The 19,974-nt window shown below is 37.3% G+C and overlaps 2 protein-coding genes across 3 annotated transcripts in view; one reads left to right on the top strand and one right to left on the bottom strand.

Moving 5' to 3' along the window:
* LOC116252143 (uncharacterized) overlaps positions 1 to 4,219 on the bottom strand; it is a 33,253-nt gene extending 29,034 nt beyond the window's left edge. For both annotated transcript variants that reach the window (XM_031626227.2, XM_031626228.2), the window contains exon 1: positions 3,824 to 4,219. In XM_031626227.2, the coding sequence (XP_031482087.1) occupies positions 3,824 to 4,060 (237 nt within the window). In that variant the 5' untranslated portion in view covers positions 4,061 to 4,219. The remainder of the gene's footprint in view (positions 1 to 3,823) is intronic.
* Positions 4,062 to 11,213, top strand: LOC116252145 (uncharacterized). The gene is made up of 7 exons (XM_050077338.1): positions 4,062 to 4,109; positions 4,203 to 4,232; positions 4,851 to 5,207; positions 5,762 to 5,824; positions 5,936 to 6,045; positions 9,632 to 9,806; positions 10,781 to 11,213. The coding sequence occupies exons 1-6, from the start codon at positions 4,062 to 4,064 to the stop codon at positions 9,672 to 9,674; spliced, it is 651 nt and encodes a 216-aa protein (XP_049933295.1). The 3' UTR covers positions 9,675 to 9,806; positions 10,781 to 11,213.
* Positions 11,214 to 19,974: the final 8,761 nt, after the last annotated feature.

Below are 19,974 nucleotides of genomic sequence, written 5' to 3'. Positions count from 1 at the left end.
TGAAAAAGGTATAAAGACAATATTCATTTGAAAGCAAAAACAAGGTGACTTGAACTTTGTCCCTACCTTTTGCGACTCACAAGTGTGTCCACTAAAACAACTTCCTTTTTTGACAATAATGTAAAACATATTTTAGTTATTCTCTTACCATGAGTATCACGAGCTTAAACGAGTTTAACCGAGAGGAGCCTTCCCAACTCAAGCTCAAGTTGTTTATTTAAGCGAGTCTATTTCTAAACTTGAACTCAACTCGTTTATTAAATGAGTCAAGCTCAAGTTGAACTTAGCCAAGCGAGTCCAGGTCGAGCCAACTCAACTCATTGAACATCCCTAATCATCTTACCACCTTCACATTTCGTCAACATCATCCACATGGAGATCATATTATTAGGATTTTTGAAAGTCTGTCTTACAAAAAGAGAGAGAAGAGGACAGGAACTCAGCCACAAAACACACATTCAATGATAGGGATTGCGGCAGAAACTTTGTAGTTTGTATTAATGTTAGGGCTTTTTCCTAATTACAACAGTACCCTCACACTGATTGGGTATTAAAAATAACACACAGAACATGTACAAACAACATGAACGTAATCAAAACTGGATCCAAATCCAGATCCAAATAATATACAAAAATACCCATGACTCTTTTGTCACAAAAAACGTGTACGGGTATAATACGGCGAGGAAAAAAACAGATATAATATGGCAAAGTTGTATATCTCGGGAATAAAACGGAAAAAAGACGGCAAATTTTTAAAAAATAAATAAATAATTCTAACAATTATATAAAAATAAAATAAATGAGAAATTTAAAAAAAAAACATTGAAAAATGACTAGATAAGCAACAAATTTTAGGTACACCTCTGAAACAATTTGCCAACGTAAAAATTCAGGGAAATAAAGTTAATAAACTCTTCCCATGTCCTCAAAAGTTCCTCAATTTATTGAAGGGACACTTGCGATGGTTGCCCTTCACAGAGAAAGAATTATTGATATGAAACAACCATGCTCATACTTTAAAAATGAAAGATAACGAATAAAAGTATATACAAACAAAGAACAAAATTGTTACTCAGCTTGAGTAACAATTTTGTTCTTTGTTTGTACTCAGCTTGAGTAACAATTTTGTTCTTTGTTTGTATATACTTTTATTCGTTATCTTTCATTTTTAAAGTATGAGCATGGTGGTTTCATATCAATAATTCTTTCTCTGTGATGGGCAACCATAAAAGAGTCGCAAGTGTCCCTTCAATAAATTGAGGAACTTTTGAGGACATGGGAAGAGTTTATTAACTTTATTTCCCTGAATTTTTATGTTGGCAAATTGTTTCAGAGGTGTACTCATTGTCACAAAAAATGTGTACGGGTATAATACGGCGAGGAAAAAAACGGGTATAATACGGCAAAGTTGTATATCTCAGGAATAAAACGAAAAAAAGATGGCAAATTTTTAAAAAATAAATAAATAATTCTAACAATTATATAAAAATAAAATAAATGAGAAATTAAAAAAAAACATTGAAAAATGACTAGATAAGAAACAAATTTTAGGTACACCTCTGAAACAATTTGCCAACGTAAAAATTCAGGGAAATAAAGTTAATAAACTCTTCCCATGTCCTCAAAAGTTCCTCAATTTATTGAAGGGACACTTGCGACTCTTTTATTGGTTGCCCTTCACAGAGAAAGAATTATTGATATGAAACAACCATGCTCATACTTTAAAAATGAAAGATAACGAATAAAAGTATATACAAACAAAGAACAAAATTGTTACTCAGTCGAAACGAAGAAAAAATCTTCCCACCACCGCAAGAGAGATGATGATTTTCGTCAGCCTCGGCGACTCCCGTCGACCCCCTCTCACCGCTCGTCCGTTCGGTGTCCCCTCTTAACAATGCCCTCTTCAGTCTTCACAGTTCACTCGATGAGAACAAAGGAGACGAAGGAGAGGACGGCGGGAAGTTAACGTAAGCCCTCTTTTCCTCTAAAAAGACGTTTTTGCCATTAAAAGGAGCGTCCAAGTTTAAAAAAAACAATTCTTTTACAAATATTACACGCGTGCCATATTTTAAAAAACTCACTTGGTGTCTTTAAAAGAACGGAAGACGCGTATAAAATGCGTTTTATACGCATCTTTTATTTTTAAACGTGTTGAGACGTTTTTGACGTATGATACACGTTTTTTAAAAAAAAAACTGCGTTTTTTGTGACAATGCTCTTAACATTTCCCCTTAAGTTGTACACCCACACCATGTCAGCGCCACACTGGCACCACCCAAGCCCTAGGTCCACCCCCTTCTCTCTCTTTTCTTTAGTACTGTATTGAAGAACATTTATTTCCCATTAAGGTATCATCGAAGTTTGTTGTGGAATTGATTTGACAAAGAGAGAAAGTCTCTCACCCACCTGCCAAGCTGGAGCCCACCCAAATCCTGGTTCAACTATCTTTCATGGCATCTGTGATACTTTACCATTTGAATTATGAGCTTGCCATGAAATGATTTAACTAGTCTCCAACATGGGACATTGGTATTGAGTGTGATATAGTGGTTTAAGCCTGAAAACTTGTTCTCTAAATAACATTTTTTTTGTATATATTTTGCTAGTAAGACGGTACTCCTTAGCATTGTTTATCAAAAAAAGGACGCTTTGAAATGAATAAAGTACTAGATGAGAAGTGGGTGTGGGAGAGAGTGTGTGTGTGTGTGTTCGTGCAATAATAGAAAGAAAATATATACTATAAGCATCCATTGTCTATGTCTCAACTTAACTAGCTTACTGAACAAAACATAGTCAGATTCTCCTCTTTTAGTTATTCCCATTCTATTTATTTTGACTTATTTACCTACCAAAACATAGCCAAACAATCTCTCTTGAGCATACTTTATATGCTTCCAGCACTTTCATTTTCTTTTACTCTACAAAAATAATTTAGTTATCAAAACATGATCTACATGTTCATCTTTTTTAGGCAGTTGATGATGTAAATTAAGCTTGCCAGATTATACTACTGTTGCTGGCAACATATACTAAATTGGTCCATGAAATGAGAAACAAAAAATTTACATAGTAAATCCACCAATTTTTTTTGAACCACGTACCTCAAGTCTCAAGGACCAAAGAAGTATGGAAGACATGCAAATTTTCCATTCGAACAAGAATAAATGTTCTGTACATCCATATATAAAAGCTGACAGTCCAGATTCAGATAAGAGCTTAAACAATAGAACTTAAATAAAAAAGATTCTCACAAAAAAAGGAAAGCTCCTACTCATGAATTATTATCTAGCAATCCTCTGTTTTATCTCAAATAGCAACTGCGAATAAATGAGTGAATTAATGTATGAATACTAAATTTATATATAAATAGTAAAGTTTCCTTCCATCTGTAATGGCTAACGTCCAAAAAAGTGCCGTAAGTCGAACAAGAAATAACAAAATGAGCGAAGAATATATCTGAAACAATGAAAGAAACAACCACCAAGTTAATTAATCCAATTTCATCGAAATGTCCGAGTTTCCAAAGCTAATTGAAAACATCAATTTGTATTACTTAACTAAGCAATCAAATACCCTATAAATGTCGGAGAAGAACTACGAGCACCCCTATGAGAATGCAGATCATAGGTTAACAAAGAAATTTCAAATGCTCGCGGCCGCACTTCCGTTGCACAGTAGGTGACTTTGACAGACAATAGAAAGTGGCTATGAGAAAAGCCAAATAAAAGACAAAGATCTGTAAGAACCGAGTGGAGGAAAACAAGAACACGAGGAAAGAAGTATGGGAGGAGAAAAAGGAGGAATAGAGGGGTCTGACCTTGAGGTAGAGGCGGGCGTCGGATAGGGAATAGAAGTGGCGGAAGCGGACGTGAGGGACGGAGCCGTGGCTGCCGAAGGTGTTGAAGTCCCTCCTCCCCACTAGTATGAGCTCCGACACGCCGAAGGCTGTCGCGCTTCTAACTAAGGTGCCAACGTTATGCCTCTTCGCCACGTTGTGCACGATCATGAAGCTCTCAACCGCAGCCATCTCTCCGAACACATCTCCTCCCACCATGATGTCCGACCAGCGAGAGCAATACGAGAGGAAGAAAAACGCGAGGCAAGTGGAGCGCGCCAGGGAAGGCTGCTTAGGGTTTTTCTCAAATTCATCCCAGGCTTCTACAAAATTGACAAATTCACCCTCTCGCTAATTGCAGCGAACTGGTTCAGGGGACGGAGCTGCAATGGTGAGTCGACCCTGGAGGACGGTCGGGTAATATATATAGTTAAAATCAGCTCACTACACGATAGTTATTTTTTTTATTATGTACCAATAGAAACAATCATAAAAAGTGTATTTTATCGCTAAAATATATGAAAAATATCCATTGCAAATACACATTTTGTGATGGTTTATTGTGACATAAATTAAAAAACGACTATATAATTAGAGAGGTAGTCGGCTGATTTTAATTTTTGTATTTATATATTGAGTAAATGATGAGTCCAACTATGTAACAGCCAACAAGCAACGATTATATATTGAGTAAATGATGAGTCCAACTATGTAACAGCCAACAAGCAACGACCAGATGTTTGGTGACTAGGGCTGCACAACGAGTCGAGCCAACTCGGGCTCGACTCGAACTCGCTCGAAAAAGCTCGGCTCGAGCTCGACTCATTTATAAATGAGTCGAGTTCGAGCTCATAGTTAAACTCGAAACCATAAACGAGTCGAGTTCGAGTTTAAAGAACTCGACTCGTTTAAACTCGACTCGACTCGTTATATAACGAGTTGAATTATATAAACCGGTTCGTAAAAGCGATTCACCGGTTTAGGGTTTTACTGAGGTCTCCTCTTATAGCTTACTCTTCCTCCGTCTTCCCGACTTCTCTCTGCGGCGCTGACTCTCTTTCTTCTCGTTTGCTCTCTCTCTTCACGTCTTTGCTCTTTCGTCGACCACGGACCACCCTTCGCCTTCGGTCTTCCATCTTCGCCCTTCGGTCTTCACTCTTCCCGTCTGCTCTCTTGCTGTCTTCCTTCTTCCTTCGACCACGACAACCAGACCAAACCTGAGGCTGAGGGCACTTGCTGTCTTGCTGAGTTGTTGTCTTCCAACTGCTCTCTCTCTTCCATTGTTGCTGCCTTCTCTCGCCGCCACCGGCCCACCACTGCTGCTGTTGCTGCCTTCTTTGTTTTGCTGCTTCCACCTTCACGCCAGGTACCCCTTCGACCTCCCTTTTTTCTTTTGCTTGTTGTTGTTCTTCTTCCTCCTCCTCCCAACTGATTTTGCCCAAATAAAACCCACCAGAAATCACTGCTGCAACTGCCTCAGTAGCATCGGTTGCCCCTCTCGCTCTTGTTGTAGCTCATGCTCCCGCCTTCGCAACAAGTACCTCTTCGGCTTTCCTTTTTTCTTCGCCTCAGTAGCATCGGTTGCCCCTTTTTATGCTATAAGTTTTTTCTAGTTTTTTGTTGAACCATGTTGCATGGATGATGTATTTTTTAGAAGGTTATCTTGTTTTGTACCTGCTGGTGTTGCTTCAGCTCACCATATACAGCAGTCTGCTAATGATAAGTGCTTTCCACTCAATATATGCACATTAAACACTCAATATATGCACATTAAACTTGGCTTGTTCTAGAGTTTAATGTCGTTAAGTGAGTTATCAATTGACAGAGTCAAATCCTGTAAACATTTGTTGGTTATTTCTATGTACAACTTCAAAACTTTTTCTTGCTTTTGATATTAGAAAATGATATGCACATATGTAGCCATGCGACCCTGGAGCTGCTGGATATACAATCAAGTTGGCAGTATCTCTGGTTAGAAGCATGGTGAGCACCAGATCATGTATCATAGCAAGAGCCCTGATATTCTGTTTGCTTCTATAGCTGTTCTGTTATAGTCACCAATGGTCTACTAAAGTTATGATTCTATTGTTGTAGATGCATTTGACAAGATTCCAGGACAGCGAGCTCTTGCTTTGCAACTTTCGACTGTCAAGCTCTTTGGGCTTACGCTATTGGTCCAGAACCAGAACTGATTTATCTTTAAGGTAGATGTCTCATTATATCTACACATAAATATTTGCTTCATAGAGTTTTCTTTAGTCTTTTTGGTTATCATAAGAAGCTCTGGAAGAAACAAAAGTAGATGTGGTGCCATGTACAAATAATCTGTGAACTTGGTGGATTTGTTTCACTGGATTTTCTTTTAGCATCTGTTGTTACCATTGTTGGTTTTTTTTTAGGTGGCGGCACCACTGAGACCATTTCACTCAAATTTCAGTCCATTTTCCACATTGTTCCCTTTTTCCTAAAACTTTTTTCTTTTAATCTTGGAGTTCAATGATTGAGCTTCAAATATATATATATATATATATATATATATAGAGAGAGAGAGAGAGAGAGAGAAGAGGAGAGGAGAAAGAAGCATATTTCAAGCAATGGTATTCAAAAGTCACACTTGAAAGGTTATTTGCCTATTAACTTAACTTCCAGTCCTTGCACATACATGGGAGGTCAAAGAGTTCCATCATTTTTTTTTGTGTGAAAACTCCAAGAGATTTTGAGTTTCTATTTACTTATGTTACTGGAAGATATATTGCAGTCTCTTTTCTTTTTCCCTTTTGTACTTAATGCACCCAAACAGATGAATTTCTCGGTTCAACTATCAAGGTTGACCACAACTAAATTCAAGGAATATATGAAATTCTTCCTAACTCAATGACTTCAAAGGCAAGTCAACAGCTCCAGAAGGAAAAATCCTACAAGCTCTGAGTCCATGTTCTTTGGTGAAAATTTTACACTTTTGGCATGCATGGCTAGCATTCAAAGCCACACAGCAGGGAATAAAGTTCCCGTTTATTCAACAAGATCTATGATGTAATTTCACCATCCTCATGCAGTATGTGTTCTAGTGTACCTTGGCTGTTGGCTGTGATGAAACATCTTTGTCTTCTTTTGGAACATCGAGACGACTAACCTGGTAATTTCCATGATTTGCTAGTGAGCACATAATAATTGTGAAAAAAAAAATTCATAAATGAACACCATCTGTCAACAGAAAATAAAAACGTATACATTATAGATGTATATGCATACTAGTATATATATTTAAAAGACCATATATGTGATATCAAGGATAAGTATGTCATTTCTTAGTTCTTCCTCTATACATCCACCTGTTGTTCTTTTTGTGTTTCCATAGTTATCTTTTTTTACATTGTTTTGCAGCTCATGTTCTGGTTAAGCTTGACTTTCGGCCAGACTGGGCTATATATTAGCAGCAATCAAGTAGCAATCGAGCCGGTGCGTTGTTGTTGGTTGCATGTCTTTAATTCCTTCTTATTTTAATTTGTTTTTACGAAAACGCATTGTGAATTTAAATTTTGCAGTATATAACTGTAGTTAATTATTGTATTACAGATTAGTCCTTCTATCTACGGAAGAAGAATGTCTTCACCGATAGAAAATACTATTAGTAAAGACAAACAAGTAATATGCAGTTCAGGAGCAGGTTCAACAGAACCACATAATGTAGGAAGCTCTACACAACAGTCTATAGCTCATGTTTAGATACTACTAATACAAGGTCTGTTGAAAATGAGGATGTAACTGTGGGTGGTATGAAAAGACAAAGGGCAAGAACTTCTTCAGTTTGAAATGATTTTAAAGAAGTAACTGTGAGTGGTGTCAAAAAAGGTAGATGCAAGCATTGTAAAACAACATTTGTTATAAGTTCAGGAGGGTGTACATCATCAATGAAAAGACATAAATGTCTTATGCGTTCTGGTAGTTTGACGCAAAATACTTTGAGGTTTGGGATTAGTGAAGTTTCAGGCCTTACAAAGGAAGTAATAAGTAAGGGTGCCAAACTTGATACTGAAAAGATAAGAGAAATAATAGCAAAGATGGTAGTTTGTCATGAGTATGCATTCAATATGGTTGAACATTGTTGGTTTAGATTTTTAATGAAGGTTGCTTTTCCAAATTGGGTACCCATTTCAAGGACAACAATGAAAAGAGATGTCACAAAATTATACGAGGTCGAAAAAAAGAAATTGAAGGAATATTTTAAAAGAGTTCCTTCCGTTGCTTTGACAACAGATATGTGGACGTCTAACCAACAAATTGGGTATATTTCCATTACAGCTCACTTCATAGATCATTCTTGGACACTTCAAAAGCGTATAATTGGTTTTAGCCAAGTCGAACCACCTCATACAGGGAAGAATCTAGCAAATGTGATTGCTAAAAATATTCAAGAATGGGAAATAAAAAAGAAGATCATCTCAATTACGGTTGATAATGCTTCTTCTAATGATGTTCTTGTAAGAACATTAAAAAAAATTTAGAGAAAAGTGGTGTAAGTCTATACCAAGGCGGTAAATTTTTTCATGTTCGTTGTTGTGCACATATTTTAAATCTAATGGTGCAAGATGGTTTGTCTGCAATTAGAGATGAACTTGGTAAGATCAGAGAGGCTGTCAAATACATAAAATGTTCCCCATCAAGACTTTACAACTTTCAGGTTATAGTAGATGAATTTGAAATGCATGGTCAAAAGAAGTTGGTGCTAGATGTTTCAACTAGATGGAATTCTACTTACTTGATGTTGGAAGTTGCACTTATGTACAAACATGTGTTTGATAGATATGCTATGGAAGATGTTGGTTTTACTTGGTTGTTGGATGCAGAAGAATGGGGGAGAGTACAAAAAATATGTTCTTTTCTTGAAGCATTTTATAATGTTTCTGTTCTTTTTTCAGGGTCGAAGTATCCTACAACAAACCTATTTTTCTTAGAAATTTGGGGGGTTCAAGAATTATTACAAGAAGGAGTTACAAATGGGTCTAGCTTTATGAAGAGAATGGCATTCAAAATGAAGGAAAAATTTGATAAGTATTGGAGTTCCTGCAACATATTAATGGCTATTGCTTCGATACTAGATCCAAGGATAAAGTTGAGTTTAACAGACTTTGTCTTTTCAAAGACTTTTTGTCAAATAGAAGAAAAAGAAGAACATATGACATTAGTAAGAAGTACAATGCAAGACCTTTATAACAGCTACATTGCAAAAATTGATGGTTCAAATAAAGATGTTGAAAGTGATTCTACTACTTTTATGAGAGGAACTGACCCATCATGTGGCAACTCTAGTAGAAGTAGAATAAGATTTTTTAGCTTTTTAAATAAAGCAGACAATGTTCATTTTCAAGCTTCAAAGTCTGAGCTTGATATGTATTTAGAAGATGGATTGCTCAAATGTGATGTTACCGCTCATGATTCGTTTGATATATTAATTTGGTGGAAAGATAAAGAACTAAAATACTCCATTTTATCACAGATGGCAAGAGATATATTGTGTATTCCTATCACTACAGTTGCCTCTGAATATGCTTTTAGTACTGGAGGTCGAATTGTGGATGAATCTAGGAGTTCATTGAACCCAAAGACAGTAGAAGAATTAGTTTGTGCAAGCGATTGGGTAAAACAGTATGGCGACCCTATGAATCTTGTACCAGTATTGCTAAAGGCAAGTACCAAAATGCATGTATATTTAAGTTTTATCATGTTTATTTTACGCTTATATGTTATAGAAGTTGTTTACTTATCAACTATTGTTGGTTTTTTTTGTAGGGTACTGCTGAAGATGAGATTGCATGACATGATTCAACAGTAGAAGAATTGGCAGCCAATCCATTCCGTGCTCTTTTCTTTATTGTTTTTATGATATTAGCATGTGCACTGTTCTCAAAGACGTGGATAGAAGTATTTGGCTTATCTTCTAGGGATGTTGGCAAAGCAGTTGATGGTAGATGCAAGTTTTTTTTTTTTGATATTTCTGATTTATGCCAGCTTTTATATATTCTCCAATGAGCCTTTTCTTTTGTTTGTTTGCTTGTTTTTTTCTTGCTGTGTGTGTTTCTTTTCCTGCCATACGCACTGGGGTTAGGGGTACATACAGGCTTGGGTTTGTTAGCTGAGGTCTTCAACTCTTGACTGCCTCCAACATCTCATCTTGGTGATGAAGCCTTGAAGCCCATGTTGGTTTTTCATGCTTCATCTATAGCATATTTAGCTGAATTTTTTATCCTTTGTTCATCGTAGGATTAGAGTTATGATTTATTATCACTGATTTGTTTGAAAAAGAACAAGAAAAACTTAAATTTGCCTTTAGGAACAGACTGTTTTCATTCGTATTCTTCATCAAAATGGAAAAAGAATTGTTTTTTTTTTCTTGTTTCTAGTTTGTGTTGGATCTTTTTTATGTGTAAATAATTGTACATATCTGTTTCGGTTTAGCTTTCAAGTATAGCTGGTTCTGTTTGTAATTTTTGGGCCACCGTAGGATGGTTTGCTGTCTTGGGGTCCCCTATTTATTTTAGCAAATGTAACTGACAAAACTTGAGGAATGTACTATACATTCTCTCTGCTCCTTCCTTTCTGTCTGAGTGATGAGATTGGCATGGCTGACATTTTCGAGAAATAACTTAACGTGTTGATTTCCAGAATATTGTTTCTGAAAAATGGTGCACGATCTATTTTAGCTGATCCCTGCTCCTTTTATTCTACATGCATTGATGAACAACCAATCTTTTTGATAAACTGAAAAATGTGTGTGTGTGTATTGGATTGAGTGCCAGCCAATCTTGTTGATGGACAGCCTATGCTAATCTACGTTGGATGATTTCTGTTCTGCACTAAGGAGCATGTCCTTTATTATATCATCTATGTATTGGATGATTTCTGTTGGAAATTTGAACTGGGAATTGGTGATCATGGCAGCTGGGTATGGGAAGTGCTTTGGAGAAACTGTGTGGACAGGCCTTTGGAGCTGGGAGGTTGAGGATGCTGGGGATTTACAAGCAAAGCCAGAGGTCATGGGTTATTTTCTGTTCTGCACAGCCTTGATCTTGACTCCTGTCTACGTCTTCTCAAACTATATTCTAAAGCTTGCTCAAATTGTTGCTGCTATTATCCAATTTCCTCTTGGAGATGATGCTCTGCTCAGATCTGGACTCGAATCTGCTCGTCTGTTTTTCCATCAAAGGACATATGTAGCTACTGAAGTTGGCTTTTATTTTACCATACTGTGTAGCCAATTTTAAACTTTTATTTCCTCGTATACATTATGTCCTATTTACATTTTGTTCAGTTGTTCAGTCATCAGCTTATGATTCTATAATAGTTATTAATGAGAACAGTCTAATACCAAATGGTGTCTATTTGCAGCTCTAAACTGTTGGCAGGGTTGACTCGGTTGAGTGATTCACAAATTTCATCCCACGTCATGAAATTTACTAGATATTTTAAAAAGAAGGATCATATTTTATTTAGACGAGCTAATCGAGTTAATCGAGTCGAGCTCGAGCTCGACTTTATTTAATCGAGTCGAGCTCGAGCTTGTGTTAGGTAGCTCGACTTGAGTTCGAGTCGAGTTCGAGCTCGAGCTTGTTGAGTCGAGTCGAGCTCGAGCTGGGCAAGCTCGAGCTCGACTCGGCTCGTGTGCAGCCCTATTGGTGACACTAAAAAACCATAAAAAATAGTGCATTTTGTGATTATAGTTGATTGATCATAGTTTTTAACCGTGGAATGCACCACTTGTGATTATTTTTTGTCTCACAAAATTGAAAAAAAAAAAACTACTGGTATGGCTAGGTAGTTTTTTTTTTTTTGTATCGAAAAAAAAGGTTGCAAAAAGTGTATTTGCAACACTCAATTGTTTGGCCATGGCTTTTACCGATACGATGCATTTTTTGTGATGGTTTTTTAATAACACAATACAAAAATAATCATGTGGCCAGAGAGGTTACCAGTCTATAATATATGGTTATGTTATTAGTTTTGGATCGGTAAACCACAAAAGGGGCATTTCTGGTCTCCCCAATCGAGTTACGCTCAAACAGCCCTTTAATTGACCAAAAAATTCAAAAAATAGTTCCACTATTTTAAAAAAATCAATTTAATCCCTAGCCATTAGTAATGCCATTAGTGGTTAATCATTTGATTAATTAGCATTAATTCATGATTAAGTCATCATTAAAGGTGTTATAAATCTCACTTAAGATTATTACTCCTCTAGTGAACAAATTTGCTACTCCAACTACTAGCTTGTTATTAAATTCCTTAATAGTACCATGCATTTAGAAATAAGCAGCCCTCCAGTTCTTAAAAACTATATTTAAGTTTTTCAAAATTCTCAAAAGAACTCATATTTCCAATGACAAGCTTTTCACCACACAGTCCAATCTCAGCACAGTTAATGCTGTTAGAGAGCTGATCACGAGTTCTATTCATCCTTAGCAGTCTTATCTAGAGACTCCAATCAACAAAAAAGTTGACCACTACAATCAACAACTTACAACAAGCAGCTCAAGAATATAAAGCTATGGGCTCAAAAAGTACCTGCATTTTGGGGTCTTGGAGCAAATTTCCTCTAGACTCCAATCAAGTTCAACCTATTCCTTGTCTTAGTGTATTTCTTCATCATTCTAAACTCAATAGTCGATAATCGTGCTTACCAATTAGAAGTACTTAAAATTACAACGCAAACAAGAAGAGTACAAGTCTTTTTCTCAAGAAAACGAATGTTTTTAGATTAAAAAAAAAAGATTCAGATGGTCAACAAGTGTTGATAAGGAAGGTAACATAGTGTCTGTTCGTTCTTGCAAAAAAAGTGTACATAAGCCATATACGAATGCAAAAACCACCAACCCACAGAAAAATCCAAAGCATGGAAATGGTTTATGGCGTTGGACCCACCTCCAGTCTGCAAATCCGGTCTATCAACTATAATTTCCAGTCTCGTTTTTTGGCTGATCCCTCTACAAATCTAGCGCACTAAAGGTTTATTGGACTCCGATTTGTCAGTATTTCCAAATATCTTGAACAGTTAGGACAAGAATCACCAGAAGCACAGAGGATCGAGTTAGAAGAGTGGGTCCAGGTGGTCAACATCCTTCACTGTTTGCAGTAGTTTATGAAATCACCTAATTCTCTGTATAGGTCATTGGAACTTTATCTAGAAAATATGATGAACTTAACAAGCAAATTAACAATAACGAGTAACGACGACTCCCATTGATAGCTTTGATCTTCCATTCAGTGTGAGGCATGGTGGCCATCTGTTTCTATTGTCCTCCATTCATCCTAGAACGATGTTTTGGAGTAAAAAACCAAGGGGGTAGGTTTTCATTTACCATACCAAAAATATGGTCTATAGAGACTAGGTTTTGTACAAACCCGGTTTTGTGACACCTGAAAACAAGTTAAAATATGTTTCAAAGGCAAACAATGTTGTTTCCCCTAAGGGAGAAAAGGTTTTCATTTGAAGAGCCTTCATTTATTTGCCATTTTTATGTGAGAACATGGATGAAAGGGCTAAAAAAGAGCAGAAGAAATGACAGTACCATCTTTAGAAAGTAAAAATTAGAAATATAGATAATAGGTAGGTTACTATGAAAAAATCATTGTGGATAAAACAAAATGAAAGAAAGAAACTTTAAAGTTTATAAACTACACATATACTAACAAAGTTTATCACTGAAGTCCTGAATTATACATCTAAAAATTGCAAAGCAATAATTCATACTTCAAATTTGAAACTTTAAAATTTTAAACTTGGTGTACAACCAATATCCTGTCCATGTCGATTGAAAATTGTAATCATCTTCTCTAAGGTACACACAATCTAAAACTTTCATTGAAACTTATTATGATTTAAGTATGGTGTCTATGTTTTTTGTTACATTTAAAAAAAAAATCACAAATAGAGGCAATGACATGCATTCGGCCATCTACGAGATATTGCAACTATTATTGAATGGGCATAGTTAATTAGTACAACTTGATGATGCTATCCATTCATTGCATTTGTAATCGTTTAAACAAGCACTCAAATGTCTTTACAATAGAGTTGTACAAAAGTTCATTTTTGTTCCAAGCAGAACTGTCTAGCAAATGAATCTATGTTGGAGGGCATGCACATTGCAAAAGCCAACATCACTCTCAAATCGTATACCTTTTGCTAGAATATGAGGTTCAAAATTATTTCAAGTTGGACACATATCATTCTCGTGATGGGAAAAAAGTACTTGTCACATTTGTTGTCACTATAGACAATTCTACTTTCAAGTGTGCCATTCACATTGTTCCCTAAAATATTTTTGTGTGCAGGCCTGCTTTCAAGTGCTTTGTTCATATAGATATTGTGTTCATCATTGGGACCTTCAGTAGAAAAAGATTTAGCTTCCATGTTACCCAAATTTTTTCGTGCTAGAAGGCAATATTAGTATCAATAAAAGTGAGTAACTAACATATGAAGTGGTCTAAGAATATATGCATACAAAATGAAGTGATTTACAACTAACAAAAAAATAATGAGCAACGATATGGAACATGTAGCAACTAAATAACGATGATTAGCAATGTAAAACCAAATAAAGAGTTGATATGATGACTTAATAGCAAACGAAATGAATAACAAATGAAGTGATAATGTCAATTTATCAAAGTAATAGGACTAATGTTCTCAACAACAATTTATCAATGTAATGTAAGGAAATAACTGACTTATTTGCCCATGACAAAATTAACATTTAATAAAAGCAATATATAGAAACAATGCAAATAAAAACAACTAGGTCACTGATTGCTAGTGCTCCATTTCTTGATGCCTTCTTTTCTCGTCCTCACACCCAAGCGCAACCACGTGTAATTTTTTAACAAAACCACTATAACATTAACAAGTACTCATCATTGAGAGCTTCAACATACCAAATTTGCCTTCCTCTTTGCCAGTAGATTCTTTGTTGCAAGCATATGATACAAGGATCAATACAACTATCATATGAAGAAATCTAAGAGCCGTTTGGTTGCAGTGAAAGATGGCAGAACATGTGTAAGAATCTTCACTGAATCATGTCTCTCCGGCTGACAATAAGATAGATTGAGAAGAGAGGATAGAAAGCAAGACGATGGAGGAAGAGATGCAGTCGGCCAATGCAGCCCTACAATCCTTAATCTCTATTAAAACATTAACCTAATTAGGTTACAACAGACTTGTACAAAAATATATAAAATATTACAAGAATGCCACCGCCTAGTATTCTTAGGCTCGTGGATATAAAAGAAGTGGATCGGGTCTGAACAGACCCGATCCCCATAAGCACAAACTTAACAACCCCCCTCAAGTTGTGCATGAGATTTGATCATGCACAACTTGTTCTTCAATTCCCAAAAGTGCTGCCCTGTGAGTCCTTTGGTAAAGAGATCAGCTATCTGTTCACTGGTGGATATATAAGCAGGCAAGATCTCGACTTCTTCAACCTTCTGACGGATGAAGTGTTGATCAATCTCTATGTGCTTGGTACGATTATGTATGATGGGGTTGAAGACAATTTTTATCGCACTTTGATTGTCACAAAGGAATGAAGACTGAACAATAGGAAGATTGAGCTCTCCAATAAAATGTCGTAACCATGACGCTTCAGCTGTCCCTGCAGCCATTGCTCTATACTCTGCCTCAGTGCTAGATCGCGCAACCGCACGCTGTTTCTTACTACTCCAACAAATGAGATTCGAATCAAGAAAAAGACAAAAACCTGAAACTGATCGTCGGTCATCGGGATCCCCTGCCCAGTCTGCATCAGTATAGGTATATATGCTATGTCCAAGTGAAGCATTGGGACATTTTGTGTAGACTAATCCATCTCCAAGAGTAGCTTTGAGGTATCGTAAGATCCGCGTAGCGGCATCCATATGTCCTTCTGTGGGTGCATGCATAAACTGAGAGATCTGATTTACAGCATATACTATGTCTGGGCGAGTAAAAGTGATGTATTGTAACATACCAACAATCGATAGAATGTAGGATTTGAATATGCAGCAGTTCCATTAGAGGCAGTCAATTTAGTGTTCAGAACACTAGGAGTAGTTATGGGTTTGCAATTAATCATACCTACCATGCCCAAAACATCAAGGGTATACTTATGTTGCGTAAGACTCAATCTGTCATTCGTCCTGTCAATTTCAACACCCAAGAAGTATCGTAATTCGCTGAGATCCTTCATCTTGAATTCTTGCTTCAACATATCTTTAACATAAGAAATATGTGAAGAAGAATTCCCACTTATAACAATGTCATCGATATATATAAGTAACCAAGTGGTAGTTTCTCTGGTATGGTAGATAAATAGAGAGTGATCGAGAAAGCTTCGGAGAAAACCAACTTGTTATATATGATGAGAAAACCGATCGAACCATGACCTAGAAGCTTGCTTCAACCCATATAGAGACTTATGTAATTTACAAACCCATTTTTGAGGATCATGGGTACTATAGCCGGGAGGTTGCTCCATATATACCTCTTCCTTTAGAATCCCATGAAGGAAGGCTTTTTTTGACATCTAACTGATAAAGAGGCCATCCATATGAGACTGCAAGAGAAATAATTACACGTATTGTTCTCATCTTGATGACCGAACTGAATGTCTCATCATAATCTTCCCCGTATTGCTGAGTGAAGCCTCGCGCCACAAGGCGAGCTTTGTATCGATCAATGCTACCATCTGGCTTATATTTCAGTTTGTACACTCATTTGGAGCCCACAACATTCTTATCATCTGGACAAGGGACAATCTGCCATGTCTGACACTCATGCAAGGCTGCCATTTCCTCATTCATAGCTTCAACCCAACATTTTTCCTTACTCGCATGTTGATAACATTTTGGTTCCACCTTTTTGATGACTTCTGTCATAAACAGTTGAAAATCCAGAGAAAATTTATTATAGCTCGCCCAACTGTCAATAGGATGTCGTACGCGTTGTGATTGGCGTGGAGCTGTAGTAGGGGCTGATCGCCTAGAGTATACCAGGCCTGAGAACCAATTATCTATAGGTGGATCATTGGGCTGAGAAGATGAAGGCAGGTTATCCAAGGAAGTAGTGTTGTCTAAGGAACTACTTACAAGTGTCTCAGGCTTATTTACAGCTTGCTCCTTTCGCTCAGGCAACATTTCCGCCCCTTGTCTTAAGATTTTGGCATGTAACCAAGTATCATACACCTCATTTTTGTCATTAAGTGTCACAGAAGTAGCCTTTGGATCCTGTAACCTGCTTTCATAAAAAACAACATGCTGTGAAACACGTACACGCCCAGTTTTAGGATTGTAACACCTATAACCTTGTAGTTTTCTGCATACCCTATAAATCTGCACAAAACAGCACGATCTTGAAATTTGTTTCTTAAGGAAACATCAATATGCACATAGCACACACATCCAAAAACACGCAATTCCTCATAACATGGTTGTTCCTGATGTAATAGAAAAAATGGTGACTTTCCATCAAGCAAAGCCAATGGTAGTCAGTTTATAACATGAACAGCTGTATGAAAAGCCTCAGTCCACAATGTCATAGGTAAGTCTGTGTCATGCATCATGCTAAGCACGTTTTCAACAATATGCCTATGTTTCCTTTCAGCAATTCCGTTTTGCTGAGGTGTATGCGGGCATGAGATTTGTCTAGTGATCCCATGATCTAGTAAGTACTCAGTAAATTCATTAAAAATAAATTCACCACCACCATCACATTGAAAATGCACAATATTACTGGAGTATTTATTCCAAACCAAGGCATGAAATTGAGTAAACAAGCGAAAAACTTCTGATTTGTATTTCATGAAATGGATCCAAGTATATCGGGAATATGAAAGAATAAAAATGACATAGTATCTACTCCCAGAAGAAGAAGGAATTGGAGCAGGCCCCCAAACATCGGAATATATGGTGTCAAAAACCTTTGAAGCTCTTTTATTGATTGATTGAAAAGGAAGGGCATGACTCTTACAGATATGACAACTCGAGCACATGCTGGTCTCACTAACTAAACTCAGACTGGACTTATCTAAGAGCCCTCTGCAACAAGACTTCGAACAAAAGACTGACTACAATGAGCTAACCGACCATGCCAAATGGACGACTTATTATACTCAGCAACATTGACTTCACTATGACTTGGAAAACATGAATCTGAAGAGTGAGGTTTTGACAGCTTTGGAGCTTCTTCAAAGACATACATATCTCCTTTGCGAGTGCCCTCAGCGAATGTCTTCTTGGTTCGAACATCCTTGACATAAACAGAAGGTTGTGTGAATTCAACAAAGGAATGAGTGTCATCAATAAGTTTGGACACTGAGATAATATTTTTCTTGATACTAGGAACAACAAGGACATTCTTTAATGGAATGGAAGAAGAGCCTATAGATATGCATTTCCAATGTGCGATATTGTGTGATGGGAACCATCTCCCACGACAACTGAGCCTTGATCTAAATAAGGGAAAACACTAGAGAGATTACCTGTTGCACCAGTAACATGGGCTGCTGCTCCAGAGTCCACATACAACTCTCCTTGCTCATTTTGTTTCAAGTGGAATTTAGATAAAGCTGTCATTAGAAGCTGCTGCACGTCTGCTGAAACATTTGATGTCGGATTTGAGCCAGATGATGATGAAGCTGGCCTTGCTGCCGCCTTGTTCTTACGCCTGATCTGATTATTTTTGTTCTGAGGATTGTGCCAACATTCTGATTTCACATGTCCCCTCTTGTTGCAATAGAAGCAAGTCGGAGCCCTTCTAGGCGTAGTATTCATGCCCTGCGGTGTTAGGAGAATACCTCTTCCCATTCCCGCCTGAGAAGTCCAAGGACGGGTGCAAATCCCTTGCACTGCATGTGTTCTTGTGATCAGTACATTGTGGCTGTTGGAATGAATCAAACTCTGTCGCTGAACACGACTAGCTTCATGCTGAAAAAGCTTGGCCTTCAGATCTTCAAAAGATGGGAGGATAGGAAGAACTTCCAAGGCTGTGCAAAATATGTCAAAATCTGCTCCCAGTCCACTTAAAACTTGTTGCACTTTGTTCTTGTCGCTGACGGGATGTCCAATAGCAGCAAGCTGATCACTTACACTTTTTATTTCATTCAAATATTCCAAGACTGTACGCATCCCACGCTTGATGTCCTGAAATTGCCTTCTTAATTGCAGAAAACGTGCTTCCGTTACTTGAGAATACGTCGTGACAAGGGTAGACCACAACTCCAGGGCTGTTAAATCATCATCAATGCCTCCTAATACCTCCTCTGACAAAGTAGAAGTAATGTAGGCAACAAGGGACTGGTCGTGAGCCAGCCAAACTTCGTATTTAGGATTGTTTTCAGTGAGAGTTTCATATTCAAATCTAATCTCACTCCCAGCCGGAGTCCCAGCAGCTTGATCTCCCACAACGGTCCTCTTCACTTCACGGTCAATGTACTTTGGAGGTGCTGGAGTAGTGCCATCGTTATGTCCATAGAGTCTATGACTTTTAATGAATGGGACAATTTGACGTTTCCAAGTCAAATAGTTACTATGGTTTAGTTTTTGAGAGATAAGTTGGGAGAGAAAGCTAGAAGATAAAAGGGAAGGAGCTGGCTGATCCATGACTGAAAAGAGGGGCAAGAAATACGAAGAGGGATAATGAAAAAGGGATGATTAGGGCAGACGACTTGGGGCAGAATTTAGGGCAGCGGCAGAAATTAGGGCAAATCACGTCAGAAAGGAAGATTTAGGGCAGAAACTGAATTTAGGGCTAATCACGCCAGAAAAAGGGGGATTTAGGGCAGATTAGGGCAAATCACATCAGATTGAAAACACTCATTGGAGGATGCTGCAACCTGGCTCTGATACCATGTAAGAATCTTCACTAAATCATGTCTCTCCGGCTGAAAATAAGATAGATTGAGAGGAGAGGATATAAAGCAAGACGATGGAGGAAGAGATGCAGTCGGCCAATGCAGCCCTACAATCCTTAATCTCTATTAAAACATTAACCTAATTAGGTTACAACAGATTTGTACAAAAATATATAAATTATTACAAGAATGCCACCGCCTAGTATTCTTAGGCGTGTGGATATAAAAGACGTGGATCGGGTCTGAACA

This window comes from Nymphaea colorata, chromosome 4, assembly GCF_008831285.2.
Source record: "Nymphaea colorata isolate Beijing-Zhang1983 chromosome 4, ASM883128v2, whole genome shotgun sequence".
NCBI lineage: Eukaryota > Viridiplantae > Streptophyta > Magnoliopsida > Nymphaeales > Nymphaeaceae > Nymphaea > Nymphaea colorata.
This window is presented reverse-complemented; position numbering and strand designations above follow the sequence as displayed.

Bases quoted from the DNA above. Each gene is read 5' to 3' on its own strand.
- LOC116252145 (XM_050077338.1), top strand. From the start codon at position 4,062: ATGTCCGACCAGCGAGAGCAATACGAGAGGAAGAAAAACGCGAGGCAA. The intron at 4,233-4,850 runs GTGAGTCGACCC...CTCCTCTTATAG, and splicing joins CAGGGGACGGAGCTGCAATG to CTTACTCTTCCTCCGTCTTC. The intron at 5,825-5,935 runs GTGAGCACCAGA...CTATTGTTGTAG, and splicing joins TATCTCTGGTTAGAAGCATG to ATGCATTTGACAAGATTCCA.